The sequence below is a fragment of the Hyperolius riggenbachi genome, chromosome 12 (genome assembly GCF_040937935.1).
Source record: "Hyperolius riggenbachi isolate aHypRig1 chromosome 12, aHypRig1.pri, whole genome shotgun sequence".
NCBI classification, from domain to species: Eukaryota; Metazoa; Chordata; class Amphibia; order Anura; family Hyperoliidae; genus Hyperolius; species Hyperolius riggenbachi.
The window spans coordinates 36,465,753-36,488,730 of record NC_090657.1 but is presented as its reverse complement, the minus strand read 5'-3'; the positions used below and the strand labels follow the sequence as shown (position 1 = coordinate 36,488,730).

Below are 22,978 nucleotides of genomic sequence, written 5' to 3'. Positions count from 1 at the left end.
AACACTGGCTTTGTTTGCTTTTGTCTTGAAATACATTTAAGCATATTAGGAAGTGTCGGTCTTTAATTGATTTGCATGGTGAAAGGTGTCATCCTCTTGGATTTATTGAACTGTCCTACACAAAAGAAGAGAGAAGACCGAGAGCCCAATATAGTGTAGTATGTATTAGTGGGGGATGGGAATAGTGAAAGTAAGTAATATACTCACAAGTCAGGGTTGCCGCAAAAGCAACCACTGAAAATGCAGGTGGGGAGAACAAGCCTGTCCCCACTCAGGAATCAAACGTCGCTCTCTGTGGATAGAAGAAAAGTAGGGCAGAACACCCTTCCACCAAGGGTGGATTTCTGGATACGTCAAGATGTACAGAGGCGCCGAAAGAGTAAAAATGGCTAAAAAGTTAAAATGTTTTGGTCGCGGTGGTGGACCGGCCGACCATCAACGGACAACAAGGCTGTTGTTTTTCAATAAATATATACAAAATTTATTTGGATAGCTCCCAACAAACAGTCGCAACGCGTTTCACGGGTAGCAACCCGCTTCTTCAGGCAATAGGGGGCAGGAGCAACAACACTGAAAAGGACAGAGATACATAGCTAACATCAGCATATATACTGTGTGTGTTACATAGTACAGAATTAGTAAGTTATATATACACACAGTTTTTCTGGTAAGAATAGTGTTAACCTATATATATATATATATTATCACTGACAGGTCAGAAAACAAAATACACTTATGTAAAATATTGCTAGTTGCAGGGTGTGTGTCTATGATGTATGGGCGTTTAGGTTCAGTAACTGTGTGTAATTCCTATGAAAAGGATCTATTTGTGGGCTGTACTAGCTTATTATCAGTAAGTGCTGCTTATTAATGGAGTGATGGCTACACAGATTAGAGAGCGTGGTGGAGTGCAAAGGAACCAATAAAATGACAGTGCATATTATTGCCTGGGTAGGGAGAAGTATACACTTACCAGCGTGAAGTCTGGACGAAGCTTGGCACCTCTGTGTCGGTGGACTTTGTGTGCTGGGTTTATGAGGGGAATATGGGTGGTGCCGAGGGACGTGAGGGGGGTGTGGCGATGTGAGGGACAGGAAACGAGCCGCATTAGATGATTGGCCAGTGCGGAGGAGATGGGCAGTGCCTCTCGGCGGCCGTGATGCGTGCGCTGAGTGTCATGAATACAAATGCTCTGCGCGGGGGATTATGGGGCGAGTCCAACGTGGCACTGTGCGAGTGCGCATGTGCGCGCTCCGTCACAGTACTGAGAATTGTGTGGAACGCACCGCACACTACCGCAATCCAGCTTGGCCAGTCAGGGGAAGGGGAGGGGAGGAGAGAGGAAGCATGTTCGTCAAATAGGCTTTAGTATACAGTCTATGTATACAATTTTAAGTCTCCAAGTGGTACAATCGTTTTTTCTAAGAAGGAAAGCTTAATCTACGGTCTCCCCTATGTGTTTATTTCGTGTAAATTTGTTAAAATTTCAGTTTTACTCAATATAGAGCGCTGCTGCCCTCCAGTGGTTCATATAAAAAATATACAGCTCTTGCAATATCCTATACAATTAAGGAATGCATATACAATTCAATTGTGAGAGAATGTATGAGCCCGACATTGTTAATAATAAAAAAATCACCTGTCATCTCTAGCTTAATAAAACCTTTCCTGCTCTTGGGCGATATTCAGGATTATAATTGGCTTGATACAACAATGGCATAAAAAACATAAAAACATAAAAACAGACATAAAATACAGACATGAAATCTGGTACCTTTTGACATTAAAAATTCAAAAGTCTTGTGATTCTTATTAAAAGGAGAGGACAAATAAAATCTGAGAAGAACTCTGTAATGGATGATATATTAATAGATTTTCTCCAGCTGCTCGTTAAGGCCGCCTGGAGTGAGTGATTTAAGGATTTGGATCCAATACATCTCACGTGCTTTCAGTAGCTCAAACGAGTTGAATTGGTTTTGTGGAATTGTATCAATGAGTGTGATGTGGAATAATTCTGGGTTATTGTCGTGGTGGGTGGTGAAGTGTCGCGATACGCTGTGTAAGGGGTATTTTTTGATTATATTCCTTTTATGTTGTCCAATTCTTGATCTTGCGGGTTGAGTGGTCCTACCCACATATTGGAGCTGGCATGGGCATGTGATGATATAAATTACATATTTTGACTCACAGTTGAGGTGGTGTTTGATTTGATGTTCTGTTTTGGTGACCTGGGAATGAAATGTCGTGGCCCGGTGGACAAAACTGCAGGCCAGGCATTTTTTGTGATTACAAGGGGCTGATCCTGTGGGGGAATCTGTTGGGGTCGGGGTGGGGTTATCCTGAGGTGTGCGTAGCCTGCTAGGAGCCAGTATACCGCGTAAATTGGGGGCACGCCTGTACGTGACCGCTGGTTTTGGAGTCAGGATAGGGCGGAGGTGGGGATCCTGTAGTAGGATTTCCCACCTTTTGTTGAGTATATTACGGATAGATGAGTGCTGGGCGCTGTATTTTGTGATGAACCGGGGTATGTCATTAATCTGAGAATTGTCGGTGGAAGATGAGGGATTCTGCATTTTGGCTTTGTGTTGTGCGTCTCTCAGCAGTTTTTTGGGATATTTGCGGTCTATGAATTTTTTGGTTAGGATTTTAGATTGGGTATTGTATGTCTGTGTCTCTGTGCAGTTGCGGTAAATCCTTCTGTATTGGCTGTACGGGGTGTTTCTGGTCCAGGGCCGATGGTGAAAGCTATGGTAATGTATGTAATTATTGGCATCGACTGGTTTGAAAAAGGTTCTGGTTAATGTACGGGACGAGTGAGTGTATAAGACAAGGTCCAAAAATTCTATAGAACCGGGGTCATGGTGAAAAGTGAACTGCAGACCTGCTGGATTTAAGTTAAGATATTCGACAAAGGACGGGATCAAATTGCTAGGGCCTTTCCATATAAACACTAAATCGTCGATATATCTTTTGTAAAACATGATGTTACTAGAAAAGGGGTTCTCATTGTACATTTTTAGCTGTTCCAGGTATCCCATTGCCAAATTTGCATATGAGGGCGAGAATGAGCTCCCCATCGAAACCCCGTTTACTTGCTGGTAAATATTGTCGCCAAATGTAAAGAAATTGTTATGAAGAATGAATTCGACACAGTTTATCAGAAAAGTTTGTTGTGTTATGGGCATGTCGCTGTTCTTTTGTAGATAGTATTGTAGGGCTGTGAGTCCGAAGTGATGTGGTATGTTGGTGTAGAGGGATGTTACGTCGCAGGTCAGCCATGTAAAATCATCTTGCCATGGTATATGTTGTAGGAAACTGATGAGGTGCTGAGAATCTTTGATGTACGAGGGGAGGGTTTGTACATGGACCTGTAGGTGTGTATCAATAAATCTGGATAAGTTGCTGGTGACTGAGTCTATTCCTGAAATAATAGGCCTTCCTGGGGGTTTATGAAGGTTTTTATGTATTTTTGGAAGATAGTAGAAGAACGGAATTTTGGGATGGTGATTAACGATGAAATTTCTTTCATTTTTGGTGACAATGTTATTGAGTAGAGCATTGTTGATGAAATCTTTGAGGGTTTTGTTGAGTTCTAATGTGGGGTCCGTGTCCAGTAAGGAATAATGTTTAGGATCGCTTAGTAGTCTAGTGGATTCCTCTAAATAGTCTGTCCTATTGAGAATGACGATCCCTCCCCCTTTGTCTGCGGGCTTAATGATGATGTCAGCATTATTACGTAGGGTTTTCAGGGCTGCCTTTTCGGATGGTGTAAGGTTGGATTGTGGGAGAGAGTCGGAGGTAAATAATTCTTGTAAGTCATTGAGAACCAGGGAATAAAAAGTGTCGATGAAATTACCCTTGGAGGCGGTGGGGTAGAATCTTGATCGGCCCTTTAGGTTAGTGCTGATAAATTTTTCAACAGCCATGTCTGCAGTGGATACTGTAACTAATGGGATGGAGTCATTCACGGTGATGATTAGGTTGGTTGGGTCTATAGGTGGTGTGCCTTGGAGTTTCTTTATTGCAAAGTGTCGTTTTAAGGTGAGTTTACGGATATATGTGTTAAGGTCACTGAAAAGTTCAAATAGGTCAGAGTTGTTTGTGGGACAAAATGAGAGGCCTTTTTCTAGTAGGTTGGATTCTCGTTTTGTTAGGATGTGGTTGGATAGATTGAAGATGCTTCTTTTGTAATTTGTTGTGTTATTGGATGGGTTGGTAGGGATAATTGTTGCTAACGTTTGTTTCTTTTTTCTTTTGCCTCGGCATCCTCGTTTTCTGTGTCTGATAATTGGCGTTTGGATTTCCGGAGTGGTTGCATTACTGTGCGGGTTGTGATGGGGCTGGGTAATTGGGTGGACAGGACGTTCTGGGAGAGAGAAGCTGGTAGGTCTAAAAAAGATGAGGACATGTTAGTGTTCTGAGTTCCCTCAGTTGACGCTGTTTCTATGGGTTCGGAGTTTATGTCCTTATGAGTAGTCTGTTTAGGACTCGTACAGGAGGGTGGGCGGTCCGGGGGGCAACGTGGTGTAGTTGGTTGACTTGGTGTTGAGGTGGGGCTGGAGTCTGAAGTGTAGGTACTAATTTGTGATAGCCTTAGGTCGTTAGTGGAGGGGTTTTTTTCAGGGTTGGGAGATGGTGGGGAGGGCTGGTTAGCTAGGGGGGGGGTTTCGGCGGGGGTCTCGCTTAGGACCCATTTTTTGAAGCTGAACTTAAAGGCCGAGGGTAAAATTACGTTTTTGACTGTTGTATGGTCAACTCCAATATGTGGGTTCTTAGGGATGATGGCTGCAAGTGGAGAATTGGTGGACGGTGGGTGTCGTTTAGAGAGTGTGGGGTGTTGTGTCTTGGATATCCCTTTATCCTGGATGGGTTTTGTGTAGTTGAAACTGTGAGGTGGTGGTGCTACGAGCTTGGGTTGGTTCGTGGTGCTTGTGGGTAACGGAGTGTGAGGTGGTGGTGGAAGTGTTGGGTATGCCGCTGGGGTTGTGAATGTGAAGGGAGGGGGTGGGAATGGTGGATATTGGATCTGTGTGGGCTTTGGGATGTTCAAGCTCATTAATGGGGGTGGTTGTACGGTGGGACCAGTGTTAGGTGTGGGTGGAACTGGAGGGTTTGGTATAAACCGTGGTTTGCGTTCCCGCTCTCTATGTTCGGCATACGCCAACCTGTCACGGTTTAATTTCTTAAGTTTGGTTTCGGTGGTGTCCTGCTCAAATCGTTTGAGTCTAGAGGTGAGGTTGGATAATAGTGGATAATACTGGGGGTTATTTTTATGTTGGGCTATGAAGTCTTTATATACACTAATATTTGGGTGTAGTTCAAAAACCAGGGATTTCCTTTTTTTGATAATTCTCTCCATGATACCCTGAGTGCATATTTCTAAATAATTATAAAATTCTGTGGTGAACACAGTATCTTTTGGGAATGCGGACAGTGTTTTGATGCGAATGCCATCTGGGGAGATTTTTTCGCTTATGTAAGTTTCCTGCATGGCTATATCAGCTTGATTCCTGAGTGGGGACAGGCTTGTTCTCCCCACCTGCATTTTCAGTGGTTGCTTTTGCGGCAACCCTGACTTGTGAGTATATTACTTACTTTCACTATTCCCATCCCCCACTAATACATACTACACTATATTGGGCTCTCGGTCTTCTCTCTTTTCATATTCTGCAAGTACGCTTGGCCAAGTATTCCGACGACTACACGGCAACCTAGACTCGATTGCAGCCCATCAGAAAATGGATTTCCTCGAAGAACACTCCATACACAGAAAAGTCCTGTTGGCACAATTTAAAATGAACAAATTATCTGCAACAGAACCCACGAACAACTCCCCAAATCCCGAGAACAATTCACATGTAGATTTGAAACCCACTTTCCAAAAATTGGAATCTGCACTGAAAGATGAATTTTTCAATCTAGCTGATATAGCCATGCAGGAAACTTACATAAGCGAAAAAATCTCCCCAGATGGCATTCGCATCAAAACACTGTCCGCATTCCCAAAAGATACTGTGTTCACCACAGAATTTTATAATTATTTAGAAATATGCACTCAGGGTATCATGGAGAGAATTATCAAAAAAAGGAAATCCCTGGTTTTTGAACTACAACCAAATATTAGTGTATATAAAGACTTCATAGCCCAACATAAAAATAACCCCCAGTATTATCCACTATTATCCAACCTCACCTCTAGACTCAAACGATTTGAGCAGGACACCACCGAAACCAAACTTAAGAAATTAAACCGTGACAGGTTGGCGTATGCCGAACATAGAGAGCGGGAACGCAAACCACGGTTTATACCAAACCCTCCAGTTCCACCCACACCTAACACTGGTCCCACCGTACAACCACCCCCATTAATGAGCTTGAACATCCCAAAGCCCACACAGATCCAATATCCACCATTCCCACCCCCTCCCTTCACATTCACAACCCCAGCGGCATACCCAACACTTCCACCACCACCTCACACTCCGTTACCCACAAGCACCACGAACCAACCCAAGCTCGTAGCACCACCACCTCACAGTTTCAACTACACAAAACCCATCCAGGATAAAGGGATATCCAAGACACAACACCCCACACTCTCTAAACGACACCCACCGTCCACCAATTCTCCACTTGCAGCCATCATCCCTAAGAACCCACATATTGGAGTTGACCATACAACAGTCAAAAACGTAATTTTACCCTCGGCCTTTAAGTTCAGCTTCAAAAAATGGGTCCTAAGCGAGACCCCCGCCGAAACCCCCCCCCCCCCCTAGCTAACCAGCCCTCCCCACCATCTCCCAACCCTGAAAAAAACCCCTCCACTAACGACCTAAGGCTATCACAAATTAGTACCTACACTTCAGACTCCAGCCCCACCTCAACACCAAGTCAACCAACTACACCACGTTGCCCCCCGGACCGCCCACCCTCCTGTACGAGTCCTAAACAGACTACTCATAAGGACATAAACTCCGAACCCATAGAAACAGCGTCAACTGAGGGAACTCAGAACACTAACATGTCCTCATCTTTTTTAGACCTACCAGCTTCTCTCTCCCAGAACGTCCTGTCCACCCAATTACCCAGCCCCATCACAACCCGCACAGTAATGCAACCACTCCGGAAATCCAAACGCCAATTATCAGACACAGAAAACGAGGATGCCGAGGCAAAAGAAAAAAGAAACAAACGTTAGCAACAATTATCCCTACCAACCCATCCAATAACACAACAAATTACAAAAGAAGCATCTTCAATCTATCCAACCACATCCTAACAAAACGAGAATCCAACCTACTAGAAAAAGGCCTCTCATTTTGTCCCACAAACAACTCTGACCTATTTGAACTTTTCAGTGACCTTAACACATATATCCGTAAACTCACCTTAAAACGACACTTTGCAATAAAGAAACTCCAAGGCACACCACCTATAGACCCAACCAACCTAATCATCACCGTGAATGACTCCATCCCATTAGTTACAGTATCCACTGCAGACATGGCTGTTGAAAAATTTATCAGCACTAACCTAAAGGGCCGATCAAGATTCTACCCCACCGCCTCCAAGGGTAATTTCATCGACACTTTTTATTCCCTGGTTCTCAATGACTTACAAGAATTATTTACCTCCGACTCTCTCCCACAATCCAACCTTACACCATCCGAAAAGGCAGCCCTGAAAACCCTACGTAATAATGCTGACATCATCATTAAGCCCGCAGACAAAGGGGGAGGGATCGTCATTCTCAATAGGACAGACTATTTAGAGGAATCCACTAGACTACTAAGCGATCCTAAACATTATTCCTTACTGGACACGGACCCCACATTAGAACTCAACAAAACCCTCAAAGATTTCATCAACAATGCTCTACTCAATAACATTGTCACCAAAAATGAAAGAAATTTCATCGTTAATCACCATCCCAAAATTCCGTTCTTCTACTATCTTCCAAAAATACATAAAAACCTTCATAAACCCCCAGGAAGGCCTATTATTTCAGGAATAGACTCAGTCACCAGCAACTTATCCAGATTTATTGATACACACCTACAGGTCCATGTACAAACCCTCCCCTCGTACATCAAGGATTCTCAGCACCTCATCAGTTTCCTACAACATATACCATGGCAAGATGATTTTACATGGCTGACCTGCGACGTAACATCCCTCTACACCAACATACCACATCACTTCGGACTCACAGCCCTACAATACTATCTACAAAAGAACAGCGACATGCCCATAACACAACAAACTTTTCTGATAAACTGTGTCGAATTCATTCTTCATAACAATTTCTTTACATTTGGCGACAATATTTACCAGCAAGTAAACGGGGTTTCGATGGGGAGCTCATTCTCGCCCTCATATGCAAATTTGGCAATGGGATACCTGGAACAGCTAAAAATGTACAATGAGAACCCCTTTTCTAGTAACATCATGTTTTACAAAAGATATATCGACGATTTAGTGTTTATATGGAAAGGCCCTAGCAATTTGATCCCGTCCTTTGTCGAATATCTTAACTTAAATCCAGCAGGTCTGCAGTTCACTTTTCACCATGACCCCGGTTCTATAGAATTTTTGGACCTTGTCTTATACACTCACTCGTCCCGTACATTAACCAGAACCTTTTTCAAACCAGTCGATGCCAATAATTACATACATTACCATAGCTTTCACCATCGGCCCTGGACCAGAAACACCCCGTACAGCCAATACAGAAGGATTTACCGCAACTGCACAGAGACACAGACATACAATACCCAATCTAAAATCCTAACCAAAAAATTCATAGACCGCAAATATCCCAAAAAACTGCTGAGAGACGCACAACACAAAGCCAAAATGCAGAATCCCTCATCTTCCACCGACAATTCTCAGATTAATGACATACCCCGGTTCATCACAAAATACAGCGCCCAGCACTCATCTATCCGTAATATACTCAACAAAAGGTGGGAAATCCTACTACAGGATCCCCACCTCCGCCCTATCCTGACTCCAAAACCAGCGGTCACGTACAGGCGTGCCCCCAATTTACGCGGTATACTGGCTCCTAGCAGGCTACGCACACCTCAGGATAACCCCACCCCGACCCCAACAGATTCCCCCACAGGATCAGCCCCTTGTAATCACAAAAAATGCCTGGCCTGCAGTTTTGTCCACCGGGCCACGACATTTCATTCCCAGGTCACCAAAACAGAACATCAAATCAAACACCACCTCAACTGTGAGTCAAAATATGTAATTTATATCATCACATGCCCATGCCAGCTCCAATATGTGGGTAGGACCACTCAACCCGCAAGATCAAGAATTGGACAACATAAAAGGAATATAATCAAAAAATACCCCTTACACAGCGTATCGCGACACTTCACCACCCACCACGACAATAACCCAGAATTATTCCACATCACACTCATTGATACAATTCCACAAAACCAATTCAACTCGTTTGAGCTACTGAAAGCACGTGAGATGTATTGGATCCAAATCCTTAAATCACTCACTCCAGGCGGCCTTAACGAGCAGCTGGAGAAAATCTATTAATATATCATCCATTACAGAGTTCTTCTCAGATTTTATTCGTCCTCTCCTTTTAATAAGAATCACAAGACTTTTGAATTTTTAATGTCAAAAGGTACCAGATTTCATGTCTGTATTTTATGTCTGTTTTTATGTTTTTATGTTTTTTATGCCATTGTTGTATCAAGCCAATTATAATCCTGAATATCGCCCAAGAGCAGGAAAGGTTTTATTAAGCTAGAGATGACAGGTGATTTTTTTATTATTAACAATGTCGGGCTCATACATTCTCTCACAATTGAATTGTATATGCATTCCTTAATTGTATAGGATATTGCAAGAGCTGTATATTTTTTATATGAACCACTGGAGGGCAGCAGCGCTCTATATTGAGTAAAACTGAAATTTTAACAAATTTACACGAAATAAACACATAGGGGAGACCGTAGATTAAGCTTTCCTTCTTAGAAAAAACGATTGTACCACTTGGAGACTTAAAATTGTATACATAGCCTGTTTACTAAAGCCTATTTGACGAACATGCTTCCTCTCTCCTCCCCTCCCCTTCCCCTGACTGGCCAAGCTGGATTGCGGAAGTGTGCGGTGCGTTCCACACAATTCTCAGTACTGTGACGGAGCGCGCACATGCGCACTCGCACAGTGCCACGTTGGACTCGCCCCATAATCCCCCGCGCAGAGCATTTGTATTCATGACACTCAGCGCACGCATCACGGCCGCCGAGAGGCACTGCCCATCTCCTCCGCACTGGCCAATCATCTAATGCGGCTCGTTTCCTGTCCCTCACATCGCCACACCCCCCTCACGTCCCTCGGCACCACCCATATTCCCCTCATAAACCCAGCACACAAAGTCCACCGACACAGAGGTGCCAAGCTTCGTCCAGACTTCACGCTGGTAAGTGTATACTTCTCCCTACCCAGGCAATAATATGCACTGTCATTTTATTGGTTCCTTTGCACTCCACCACGCTCTCTAATCTGTGTAGCCATCACTCCATTAATAAGCAGCACTTACTGATAATAAGCTAGTACAGCCCACAAATAGATCCTTTTCATAGGAATTACACACAGTTACTGAACCTAAACGCCCATACATCATAGACACACACCCTGCAACTAGCAATATTTTACATAAGTGTATTTTGTTTTCTGACCTGTCAGTGATAATATATATATATATAGGTTAACACTATTCTTACCAGAAAAACTATGTGTATATATAACTTACTAATTCTGTACTATGTAACACACACAGTATATATGCTGATGTTAGCTATGTATCTCTGTCCTTTTCAGTGTTGTTGCTCCTGCCCCCTATTGCATGAAGAAGCGGGTTGCTACCCGTGAAACGCGTTGCGACTGTTTGTTGGGAGCTATCCAAATAAATTTTGTATATATTTATTGAAAAACAACAGCCTTGTTGTCCGTTGATGGTCGGCCGGTCCACCACCGCGACCAAAACATTTTAACTTTTTAGCCATTTTTACTCTTTCGGCGCCTCTGTACATCTTGACGTGTCCTACACAAAAGCTGTGGCTTCACCAGTAGCGAATGCGAGACCACCTTTATCATTACACTCCATTTATAAAACTCCCTTAGGGAAAGGTTCCTTTTATATATTTTGATTAATTGTTGCCAATAAAACACAAGCCATGCCAAGTGGCTTTTTCCGATTAGGGTATTTATTCTGCTCCCATGTATCCAGGGCATTTTTTAGGCTAAATTGCATTGTGCCCCCTTCACCCTCCCCCTCCTCCCATGGACTCGCGAACCCTTACTCTTTAGGGACAGTCACACAGCCACAGGTCACAAGTAGATCTGCTTACTCACTAGTGACCAGCCGCTCATCCAGGAGGAAGTAGGGACCAAGAAAACACACAGGCGAAAAGAGAGCCTGGAAAGCTGACTCCTCTATGGGTGCCACGCACTGACAGCCTGCAGTACTGCTACAGGACATCAGGTGTCATCATACGGTGGTGACGTGATGACTTGAGGTCTGACGCAGGCAACCTGGGAGGAGTCAACGAAGGTGATTGAGTTGGTAATATTCTTCTTCCGTTTGGCTGCACCACGTGTCACCAGCTCCATAGCGGTTATGTCCTTCTGCCTGCGCCCCCCTTCTTCTACTTGCCAGTCTGTGCCCAGGGCGGTCTCCCTGCCCAAGAAACAGCCCTGCATGTATCCAATGAATCTGTAGATCACCCTCGGGCCAAATGCGGCCCTCCCTGCCAATTTATCTGACCCTCAAGCGTCAAATGTGCATCATTGTATGCGATAAAAGAACAACCATACATGAACTGTCCCATCCCAGAGGAGCACATTGGTGGCAGCGTTTCTGGTTGAAACGTCCGCAGTTTGAGCCTGGGTGCAGCAACAACCCACTGCACCCCCTCCATGAAAATAGCATGATCCAAATCCCCCATGTGCCTGGTAAAATACACAAACCTACACACACAAACAAGTTGGCCCGTGGCTTAGACTATGGTTTAGATTTTGGCCGCTTACAGGATTGAATTCAGCATCCCTGCAGTAGATGAATCAAAAGAGTCAGATGAAAGTAATAAGGGAACACTCAGGTTTGGCTCAGGTGCTTTGTTCAGATAAAGTGGACGTACTATAAAGATATTGGTTTTGAAATAAGTATCCATTAGCATGCCACTTTTGCACATAGATTAAATGAATTTCCAGCTAATCATTATAAGCTGCTGAGTGTGGTATCTGTTCAATCCTTTGGAATGTCATCTTAGGGCTGGTGCACACCACAAGAACTTTTTAAACGCTAGAGATTTTAAAAGCTCTTACTAATGCAATGCTATGGAGGATTTTTAGAAAATCACATCACTCCAGAGTGAACACTCACATAGGATAACATTAGCAGGAGATTTTAAAATCACAAAGCGCTCAGAAAAGCTCTTATGGTGTGCACCAGCCCTTACTGTGTGTTAGAACAATAAGAATGCTGTTAGGGCCGGTTCTCACTGCCACAGATGGAAAACTGATCCGTGTACAAATTGATCCGTGGAACAGACCAGTTTTTAAAGGCATCCGACTTCCCTCCATGACCCTCCATTCCATTAGCACGCGGTCAATGCGACGCATCTGTTAATCTGGAAAAATCACTGCAGACCCAAACTTGTGGTCTGTGTGGCGAAACAGACTTAACAGATCTGTTCGAACAGACCAATATGAACCGATCCATTGGTTAACACTGGATCGCTCTGCATCCGTTTTCATCCATTCTGTAAGGCCTTGTTCACATTGTGTTTTTGTAAAATTTTAAGCGTGGGTGATTTTCAAAATCGCTCTGAAAGCGCTTGTGCAATGGTTCTCGATGAGAGAGTTCATATCAGAGTGATTTGTTTGCGATCCGCTTTGAAAAGCTGTGCTTGGGCCATTTTTGAGGCGATTTGCCTCAATGGAAGGTATAGGAAAAACGCAAAACGTTCACCAAATCGCTTTGGCAAGTGTTTGCGTGAGCGTTTTTCTTTTAAAAAATACATTGTATTTTTTTTCCCCGGATATTTTTTTTCCTTATCAAAAGACGGAAGCGCTCTGCAAAATCACTTACAAAAATGACCACAAAAACAAGCGAACGCTCAGAAAATCGCCGGAAAACACTTTAAAAGAAGCGGGGGAAAAAAGCCCACCGCGGACGGACACACGAGCCGAATGCAATGTAAACAAGGCCTTAAGGTCTGCTAAACCGTCCATTTTTAGGCCAATGTGAACTGGGCCTTAGCCTGTCAGGACAGAATGTTTTTGAATCACATTACTTATTTTCTGTGTATGTTTAGGGACAATGTACAGTGGTCCGAAGAGCAGGAGGCTACAGCCAGAAAGAAGGTTCTGGAAAATAGTATCCAGCCGATGCCTACAGAACAGCAAGGTATGCAATTACTCTTTGGGGCTGTATTTTGTTGTTGTCTTGTGTCGCCTCTTCCATGCACTTCATCTTCCCCTCTTCCATGTGAAGTGCTCATAAACTGCAGCTGCCTCTCTCATGTGCAGCAAGCCTCCTCACCTGTTTACAGCAGTCTTCTTACTCCATCTACATGTGCCACCGCCTCTTACATATGTAGCCTCCCTTGTGCAGTCGCTCATGTTTATATGTTACTCCCCTTTCCCCCATGTGCAACTCTTATTTCTTTTGTAGTTTCCCAGTGTGGTGCATTCCAACCAAGCCCTGGCCTTGGTGAGCCTTGTAGAAAGCCAGCTCTTACTAGACATAAGATTGAAGATGTCATGATATAGCAGCTAGTTATGATGTGGGATAATATGGAAGCATGCATGTGTTTCATTTTTCTGCCTGTTTCACGCATGTCTGCTAGGTGGAAGCTGTTACCTTGGGTGCTAGCCTGGGGCAAGGAAGTGGCTCATTAGGCCACTAGCAGTCACCTTTGATCTGCTGTCCCAGGTGTGATTGTCTGTGAAACTAAATTTGCTTTGTATTCCTGGGGTAGCAGGGTACTGCTAATTAGCAGCCATTTGAGGGAGAACAAAGCAGACAATCTGGGATGTGATTGTCTGTTTACAGGCAATTACAGGCAAACTGCTACCTGTAACCAAAATGCAATCTTTTGATGTATAGACTTTTACCTGTGGAAATTGGATGTTAAGGAAGTCTTTTGTTGGGTGTGTGCGGAAATGCACTCTTGCGTGGAAGTTAGATCTCTGGAAATTGAATTATGTCTGAGATTTAATTAAACTAGTTCCCCTGTCCAAATGGGCTTGCAGCCTCCAGGCAAATATTCCAGCATAAAAGGCAGGGGGCAGATACCTAAAATCAGTCCACTCCTGACGGTAGCTGAAGCCGGACTCCCAGTCCAAGCTAAGTTGGCTCCTGGTCCAACCAGAACGGTGTCCGTCCACAGAACCCAAGTCCAAGATTCTTCTATCTTATCCCTGTTATTTTGGTAAGCAAATAGCCTTGTGTGTATCTTGTAACTTTTACTTTGTTTTTTGTACTTCTTTTGTAGATATTATTTTCTGCATTGTTCCATTTTTTTTCCTGGAATATTAAATTATTTAATAAGCTTGACTTCTGCTGTACTAAACTAACACTCATAGCCTAGAAGAGACTGAAGTGTAACTAAGTTCATGCCTGATTGTATGATTGAGCGACACTGCCGTATAAGATTGTAATTGAATTGTGTGGGGGGCGTTTGTCATACGTTGGCCTAAAATGCGCAGCTGACCCAACGTATGAAAACGCCTGTGCGAGTAGCTCGACAGCAGAGTGGCTAACAGTATCGTTCGGAACGACTGTTAGTAGTTTTGCTTCACTACAGTGTAGATTGCAACTGTGTGTGTGTGTGTGCGTGGCGTTCTCGTATTCGGCCTAAAGCGCAAAGCTGACCCGAATACGAAAACGCAGATTGCGTGTTGAGCACTCGACAGCTGAGTGGACATTTCTAGCAACAGCTAGTGGTGGCAGTGAGAAGTGTTTAAGGGGTCCCAGCTTTGTTTGTAGCTTGCATAAGGCTGCTCCCCGCTTGATCTGGTGAAACCTGCAGTCGGGAACCGTATACGCAGGCGTGCCGCGGGCCGGTTCCTGACAGAAGCTACTTATATTGTATGAATAAAATCAAAATCTTTAGGTTGGGCGGTAGCATTTTGTTATCCTGCCACCTTCAGGAGGCATTCCATGGAGGGCTGGTGGATTTGAAACTGAGCTGAAGCAGAAATGGACCCTGAGCAAGCCTGCAGATCAGATGTCTGACAAGATTAGCTGCATGCATGTTTCAGGTGTGTGATTTAGACACTACCACTGCCAGAGAGAGATATGTGGCTGGGTGGTGTAATGGTTTAAGGGCTCTGCCTCTGACATGGGAGACCAGGGTTCGAATCTCGGCTCTGCCTGTTCAGTAAGCCAGCACCTATTCAGTAGGAGACCTTTGGCAAGTCTCCCTAACACTGCTACTGCCTATAGAGCGCGCCCTAGTGGCTGCTGCTCTGGCGCTTTGAGTCCGCCAGGAGAAAAGCACGATATAAATGTTATTTGTCTTGTCTATCAGTAGGACTGCCGGGCAACTGGTACTGTTAAACTACTTTACGACCGTTCCGTGCCAATCGGCATGGATGCGGCGGCGGCCCCAGGACCACTCGATGCCAATTGACGTCCTAGGGGCAGAGGTTGAAGTGGATCGTGCGCGCACCGGTGTGCGTGCGTGCATCCCTGCTTGAATGACGGGGTGCCTGCAGCTCCGCTCCGTCATCGGCCTTTCAGCGACTATCGCCACTAGGAGACTGTTAGGCGGCGAAACTGCCGATTTATTTACATGGTACAGCGCTGCAATCTATGGCAGCAGTGTACTGGGGACAGCCATGTGACACAGCTGTCCCCCTGAGACACACAGGAGCGAGCCACTGTCATAGGCTGAAGCCTATGACAGCCTATCGCTGTCATTGGCGGGCGGAGGGAGGTAGGCTGGGGTAAAAAAAATAAATTTAAAATTAAAAATAAATACAGTGGCTTGCAAAAGTATTAGGCCCCCTTGAAGTTTTCCACATTTTGTCACATTACTGCCACAAACTTGAATCAATTTTGTTGGAATTCCACGTGAAAGACCAACACAAAGTGGTGTACACGTGAGAAGTGGAACGAAAATCATACACGATTCCAAACATTTTTTTAAAATAAATAACTGCAAAGTGGGGTGTGCGTAATTATTCAGCCCCCTTTGGTCTGAGTGCAGTTAGTTGCCCATAGACATTGCATGATGAGTGCTAATGACTAAATACAGTGCACCTGTGTGTAATCTAATGTCAGTACAAATACAGCTACTCTGTGACGGCCTGAGAGGTTGTCTAAGAGAATATTGGGAGCAGCAACACCATGAAGTCCAAAGAACACACCAGACAGGTCAGTGATAAAGTTATTGAGAAATTTAAAGCAGGCTTAGGCTACAAAAAGATTTCCAAAGCCTTGAACATCCCACGGAGCACTGTTCAAGCGATCATTCAGAAATGGAAGGAGTATGGCACAACTGTAACCCTACCAAGACAAGGCCGTCCACCTAAACTCACAGACTGAACAAGGAGAGCGCTGATCAGAAATGCAGTCAAGAGGCCCATGGTGACTCTGGACGAGCTGCAGAGATCTACAGCTCAGTTGGGGGAATCTGTCCATAGGGCAACTATGAGTCGTGCACTGTACAAAGTTGGCCTTTATGGAAGAGTGGCAAGAAGAAAGCCATTGTGAACAGAAAAGCATAGGGAATCCTGTTTGCAGTTTGCCACAAGCCATGTGGGGGACACAGCAAACATGTGGAAGAAGGTGCTCTGGTCAGATGAGACCAAAATGGAACTTTTTGGCAAAAATGCAAAACGCTATGTGTGCCGGTAAAATAACACTGCACATCACTCAGAACACACCATCCCCACTGTCAAATATGGTGGTGGCAGCATCATGCTCTGGGGATGCTTCTCTTCAGAAGGGACAGGGAAGCTGGTCAGAGTTGATGGGAAGATGTATGGAGCCAAATACAGGGCAATCTTGGAAGAAAACCTCTTGGAGCCTGCAAAAGACTTGAGACTGGGGTGAAGGTTCACCTTCCAGCACGACAACGATCCTAAACATAAAGCCAGGGCAACAATGGAATGGTTTAAAACAAAACATATCCATGTGTTAGAATGGCTCAGTCAAAGTCCAGATCTAAATCCAATCGAGAAACTGTGGCAAGATCTGAAAACTGCTGTTCACAAATGCCGTCCCTCTAATTTGACTGAGCTGGAGCTGTTTTGCAAAGAAGAATGGGCAAGGATTTTAGTCTCTAGATGTGCAAAGCTGGTAGAGACATACCCTAAAAGACTGGCAGTTGTAATTGCAGCAAAAGGTGGTTCTACAAAGTATTAACGCAGGGGGCTGAATAATTACGCACACCCCACTTTGCAGTTATTCATTTGTAAAAAATGTTTGGAATCCTGTATGATTTCCGTTCCACTTCTCACGTGTACTCCACTTTGTATTGATCTTTCACGTGGAATTCCAATAAGATTGATTCATGTTTGTGGCAGTAATGTGACAAAATGTGGAAAACTTCAAGGGGGCCGAATACTTTTTGCAAGCCACTGTATGTAAAAATAATCAAACATGCCAGCAGGAATCGGAGGCCACCAACAGAGAGCTCTTTTGGTGGGCAGAAAAGGGGGGGTCACTTGTACAGCCCTGCAGCGAGCCCTTAAAGCCGCAGTGGCCTAATTTGTACAAAATAGCCTGGTCGTTAGAGCGGTGTAAGCCTAAAGTCCTTAAGGGGTTAAAAGGAAATACATTTGGCAGCCTCCATATTATTCTCACTTCTGTTTCCCTTTTAAATGCCAACTAGTCAAGCGGGCAGAAGCGGTATGTGATCGACAGCTGCATAACTTAGTACTTCATTGTGCATACACAGCTAGCAGTGTCGTGATTGAGAAAAGATGAAATTTCCTCTGGAATGTGATATGGTTTAGAGCAGTGTAATGTGGTGTTCATGGCAAATGATTTGTAGTGACGTTAATGTCGAGGAGAACTCCTTGAGAAGCATGTGACCAGTTTGGTCAGGTGACAGATATGTAAGTGCGATTTGCTAATCATGCCCACGTGCTAAAGCAGCATGTGATCACAGCAAATCAGGGGGCAGCAGAGGAGGTTTTTTTTTTTTTTTTTTTTTTTTTTTTTTTTTAATAATGTATCGAGCCCAGGGCTCGCTACATGATAGCCGCTGTGCAGCGGCATCCCCTCACCCTCTTCGATCGCCTCCGGCGATCTCCGATCAGGAAATCCCGTTCAAAGAACGGGATTTCCTGGAGGGCTTCCCCCGTCGCCATGACGTCATCGACGTCTTGACGTCATTGGGAGTTCCGATCTACCCCTCAGCGCTGCCTGGCACTGATTGACCAGGCCGCGCACGAGGTTTGGGGGGGGGGGAGCGGCGCGACGGACAATCGGCGTAGAGCGGCAGCGATCAGAGTGCACACGCAGCTAGCAAAGTGTTGCAAAAAAAAATTATGCAAATCGGCCCAGCAGGGCCTGAGAAATTCTCTTCACGGCATAGCCCATGCTCAGCACGGGCTTACCGCCAGGGAGGTTAAATCTATCAGCTGATCAAACTGATCACATGCTTCTCAATGAATCCTCCTAGACATGACCATCACTAATGCTTAAAATCAGATTGATAATACTCATGTTTTGATTCACAAATTGAACAGTGTATGACCATCGTTATGACTCCCAATTGCCAGACCAATGAGAGAGAGGTTGTCAGAGAAGATTCTCTTATAGGTTTGTATGTGACAGGAGAAGCAAATCTGACAAATTAGAAGCCAAGATGCAGTCAGTGTGAAGCTTCTGAGATGTACAGGAAAAGATCTGGAGCATGACAAAGTTTTGAATATCACTCTTTTGCCTTACCATATTATGTTTTGTTAGTAATCTGGGTTTATACTTAAAGAGTAACTGTCAGGCTGCAGAAGCTAATTTAAACCTCTATTCTCCTGTGTTAAACAGTTTAGAAGGAAGCCCAAAAGCAATTAGTGAAGATAAAAATCTCAGTTACCTTTGATGTGTGCTTATCAGCAAGTCTGTTATTCTTAAGAAGACGCAAGCCGCATACCATACTGCAAAGCATTCTGGGGCTCTCCCCTCGGCTGCTAATGAGACGTTACAGCAGCTTGTAATCACGTAGCACTGATAAATCTCGGGCAGAGTACACTGCAGGAGTCAGCTATTGTTCCTAGCCACATGGCTCATTAATATTCACTGCACACTGTGTTATTTAGTACAAGCTTATCTGTGATCAGGAAGCAGGCAGGACATGAGGACACATTTGACAGAACAACATGGAGCCTGCCATGAGCTGTCAGGAGCATCTATCTCTGCATATACTATATACAAATTCTGTGAAATCCAAACGTGGACAGTGAAATGCATATGTAATGTAAGTACAGCCAATCTTTAGCTACTGATATATGTGTTTATTTTCTCTGAGACCTTATACCTAACAGCTCCTCTTTAAAGGATACCCGAGGTGACATGATGAGATAGACATGGGTATGTACTGTGCCTAGCACACAAATAACTATACTATGTTCCTTTTTTTTCTTTCTCTGCCTCAAAGAGTTAAATATCAGGTATGTAAGTGGCTGACTCAGTCCTGATTCAGACAGGAAGTGACTGCAGTGTGACCTTCACTGATAAGAAATTCCCCTTTTTATCTCTCTCTTGTTCTCAGAAGCCATTTTCTGCTAGGAAAGTGTTTTATAGTTGGAATTTCTTATCAGTAAGGGTTATTTGTGTGCTAGGCACTGTACATACCCATCTCTATCTCATGTCACATGTCACTTTGGGCATCCTTTAAAGGACAACTGTATGAGAGGTATATGGAGGCTGCCATATTTATTTCCTCATAAACAATACCAGTTGCCTGGCAGCCCTGCTGATTTACCTAGCTGCAGTAATGTCTAAAGCAATATCAAAAGTATTAGAGGCAGAGGATCAGCAGGAGAACCAGGCAACTAGTAATGTTTAAAAGGAAATAAATGTGGCAGCCTCCGTATCCTTTTCATTACAGTTGTCCTTTAAAATATCAGGGGCTAGTCTAGTTTAGGGGGACTCTCATAGGGAACAGTTCTCCAGTCACAGCGCGCCCTACAGTATGAAGCATTGTGATTGGCCAAATAATGTGGGCATAGTTAACTACAACCTATCTGAAACCAAGCAGCTTGAGAGGGTGCCGTCCACCCAATCGCATTAGCCGAATTTCCCTATGCAGTTTCCTACTGGATCCCCTAAACTAGACTTGTGACACATAACATGAAGCCAGCTGTGTAGTTTCAGGTTTCCATGGAGCTTGCACAAACCATGGTAAATTTATGTTGCTTTCTTCAGAGGAGTATGAAAATAAAGCCAGCAACTTCTGGGATGACTTCTACACGATCCATGAAAACCGATTCTTCAAAGACCGGCAGTGGCTGTTCACAGAGTTCCCTGAACTGTCTGCAAACTGCAGGAGTCGGGAAAGTGCAGATGGAGATCAGAAGGAGGACACTCCGCTGGAGGCGCAGGACACGGAGAAAGACTGGCCTGGATCTTCTGCTTCTTATCGCATTTTAGAGGTAGGTGTTGAGTCTCAAGTCCTGAGCATTAGACAACAACCTTCTGCTTTTACTTAGCATGTATCAATTAATTAAATGTTTTTGAAAACAAGTGTTTAAAGAGAAACCGTGACCAAGAATTGAACTTCATCCCAATCAGTAGCTGATACTCCCTTTCCCATGAGAAATCTATTCTTTTTCACAAACGGATCATCAGGAGGGGCTCTGTATGGCTGATATTGTGGTGAAACCCCTCCCACAGGAGACTGGTCCTGGCAGTTTCCTGTCTGTGAACCTCGTTGCATTGTGGGAAATAGCTGTTTTCAACTGCCAAAAAAGCAAGCAGCTGCTACTTCCAGTGACATCACCTGCCAGCAGCAAAAAGGTCACCATGTGATAAATGTCAGAATGTAAATCAGGGAGAGGAAACATTTTACAATGGGCAAACACTGACTAAATCATTTATACATAATTATTGTAAAAATGAAGCACTTTTTTTATTACATTATTTTCACTGGAGTTCCTCTTTAAGCCTCATCTTTTGTAGATCTTCGCTTTAAGCCATGTGTGCAGCTACTCTTGTATTGCAGAAGAGCAACTTGTTGCATCCTGTGGTGGATCAGAGCTTGTTCCCACTCGAATATTTGTGCACAATGAACTTTCCATTGCTTAAAGTAAATGTGAGATGGGAGACTTAAAAAGAAATTATACATGCCTGGGCTTCCTCTAGCTCCCACCAGGCTGATCGCTGCCTCGCTGTCCTCCTCGGCCATCTGAATTGTCCACAATCCAGCCCTAAAAGTCCTCCGGTTTGGGTCGTCCTGCGCATGCTTGGCCGCGCACTCCCCGTCATGTCCCTGTCGCCGCAAGTGTTCTGCACCTGCGCAGTACTATACTGTCAACGGGAATGCGCACAGCCAGACTGCACTTTTGCCGATTGGCGCCAACTGAATACCTTCGGGGCCGAATTGTGGACAGGCCAGGCGGTGGAGGACGACGACGAGGTGTGTGTGTATGTGTATGTATGTATGTATGTATGTATGTATGTATGTATGTTTGTTTTGTTTTTTATTTTCCCCATCTCGGGTACACTTCAAAGTACACCTGAACTGAGAGGTATATGGAGGCTGCCATATTCATTTCCTTTTCAACAATACCAGTTGCCTGGCAGTCCTGCGGATCCCTAATGTGCAGAGTCTCAATTGAACTCTGTACAAGAAGTGATTATGGCTTCAAAGCACATTGTTCAGGCAGGAATCGGTACACACTGCAGCTTGTTTACCATCAGTAAAAGCACGGAATAACTGCTTGTAGTGTACCTATTGAGCTGTGACATTCCTGTCAGTTGAAAATTGTGTATATAAAAAAACAAAAAACAATGCAGGTAAATCACATTCAGACACTACTAAGATGTTACAGTACATTAGATACACTTCAAATTATTTTGTCTTTTTTTTTTTGGTGGTTTTTTTTTTTTTTTTTGCGTCACAAAAGGTTTTTATTGATTTTTCAATACAAAACAGATAAACAGTACAACTTTATAAAGTGCATCTTACAAAGTAGCAAAATGACAGTCATAATACGTAGTTCAATAAAGTCTGCAAAAGCAGAAACCATTACTCCATAAACAGATTTTAGATGCCAGCAGCACTAAAGGTCCATACACACGCCGGACTGCAGGAAACGACGGGTCTGTCGTCACCTCCTGCTGGGCGTGTTTTCAGCAGACAGTCCGGGGCGTGTTTTCAGCAGACAGTCCGGCGTGTGTACAGTCTGTCGGCAGACTGATACGGCTGTCTCTGAGAGATCCGCCGGGCGGATCGCTCAGAGACAGCCGAATCAGTCTGCAGACAGACTGTACACACGCCGGACTGTCGCTGGAACGCCCATCCAGCGGGAGTTGACGACGGACCCGTCGTTACCTGTAGTCCGGCGTGTGTACGGACCTTTAGGCATCATTTACTGGCATCTCTGGCAGTCAACAGTTAGCAAAGAAAAAAGATTTCTGTATTAGAAAACCACCACGCAGGATCGGTGGCTTTAATACTCATGACTGTTTGTACCGTACAGATAATCGGATAGTTTGGATCTCATAGTACCGGTGGTTTTCTTCTTCCTAGTCTTATATACAGACTATATGAGCAGTGTAGCTAGCTTGCAACGCACTACAGAGGTCAGATAGGACAGTACCATCTGGAAGGAAAAGGAGAACAGAGAAGAGAAAGATAAGGGTAGGGGGAAAAGTCCTCCGAGTGGCCACGACCCCGTTCAAGGCCTTGCGTAAACACATAATACCCCTTTTTAAATGAAGGCACCTGGATGGTGTCGTGTAAACTATATACAGCAG

At 44.3% G+C, this 22,978-nt stretch overlaps 1 protein-coding gene across 3 annotated transcripts in view; it reads left to right on the top strand.

The window, feature by feature from the left end:
• The window catches only part of LOC137540821 (tRNA N(3)-methylcytidine methyltransferase METTL2-like), a 56,041-nt gene that overhangs the window by 9,318 nt on the left and 23,745 nt on the right, over window positions 1-22,978 (top strand). For all 3 annotated transcript variants that reach the window (XM_068261986.1, XM_068261985.1, XM_068261987.1), the window contains exons 3-4: window positions 13,356-13,447; window positions 20,426-20,656. In XM_068261986.1, the coding sequence (XP_068118087.1) occupies window positions 13,356-13,447; window positions 20,426-20,656 (323 nt within the window). The remainder of the gene's footprint in view (window positions 1-13,355; window positions 13,448-20,425; window positions 20,657-22,978) is intronic.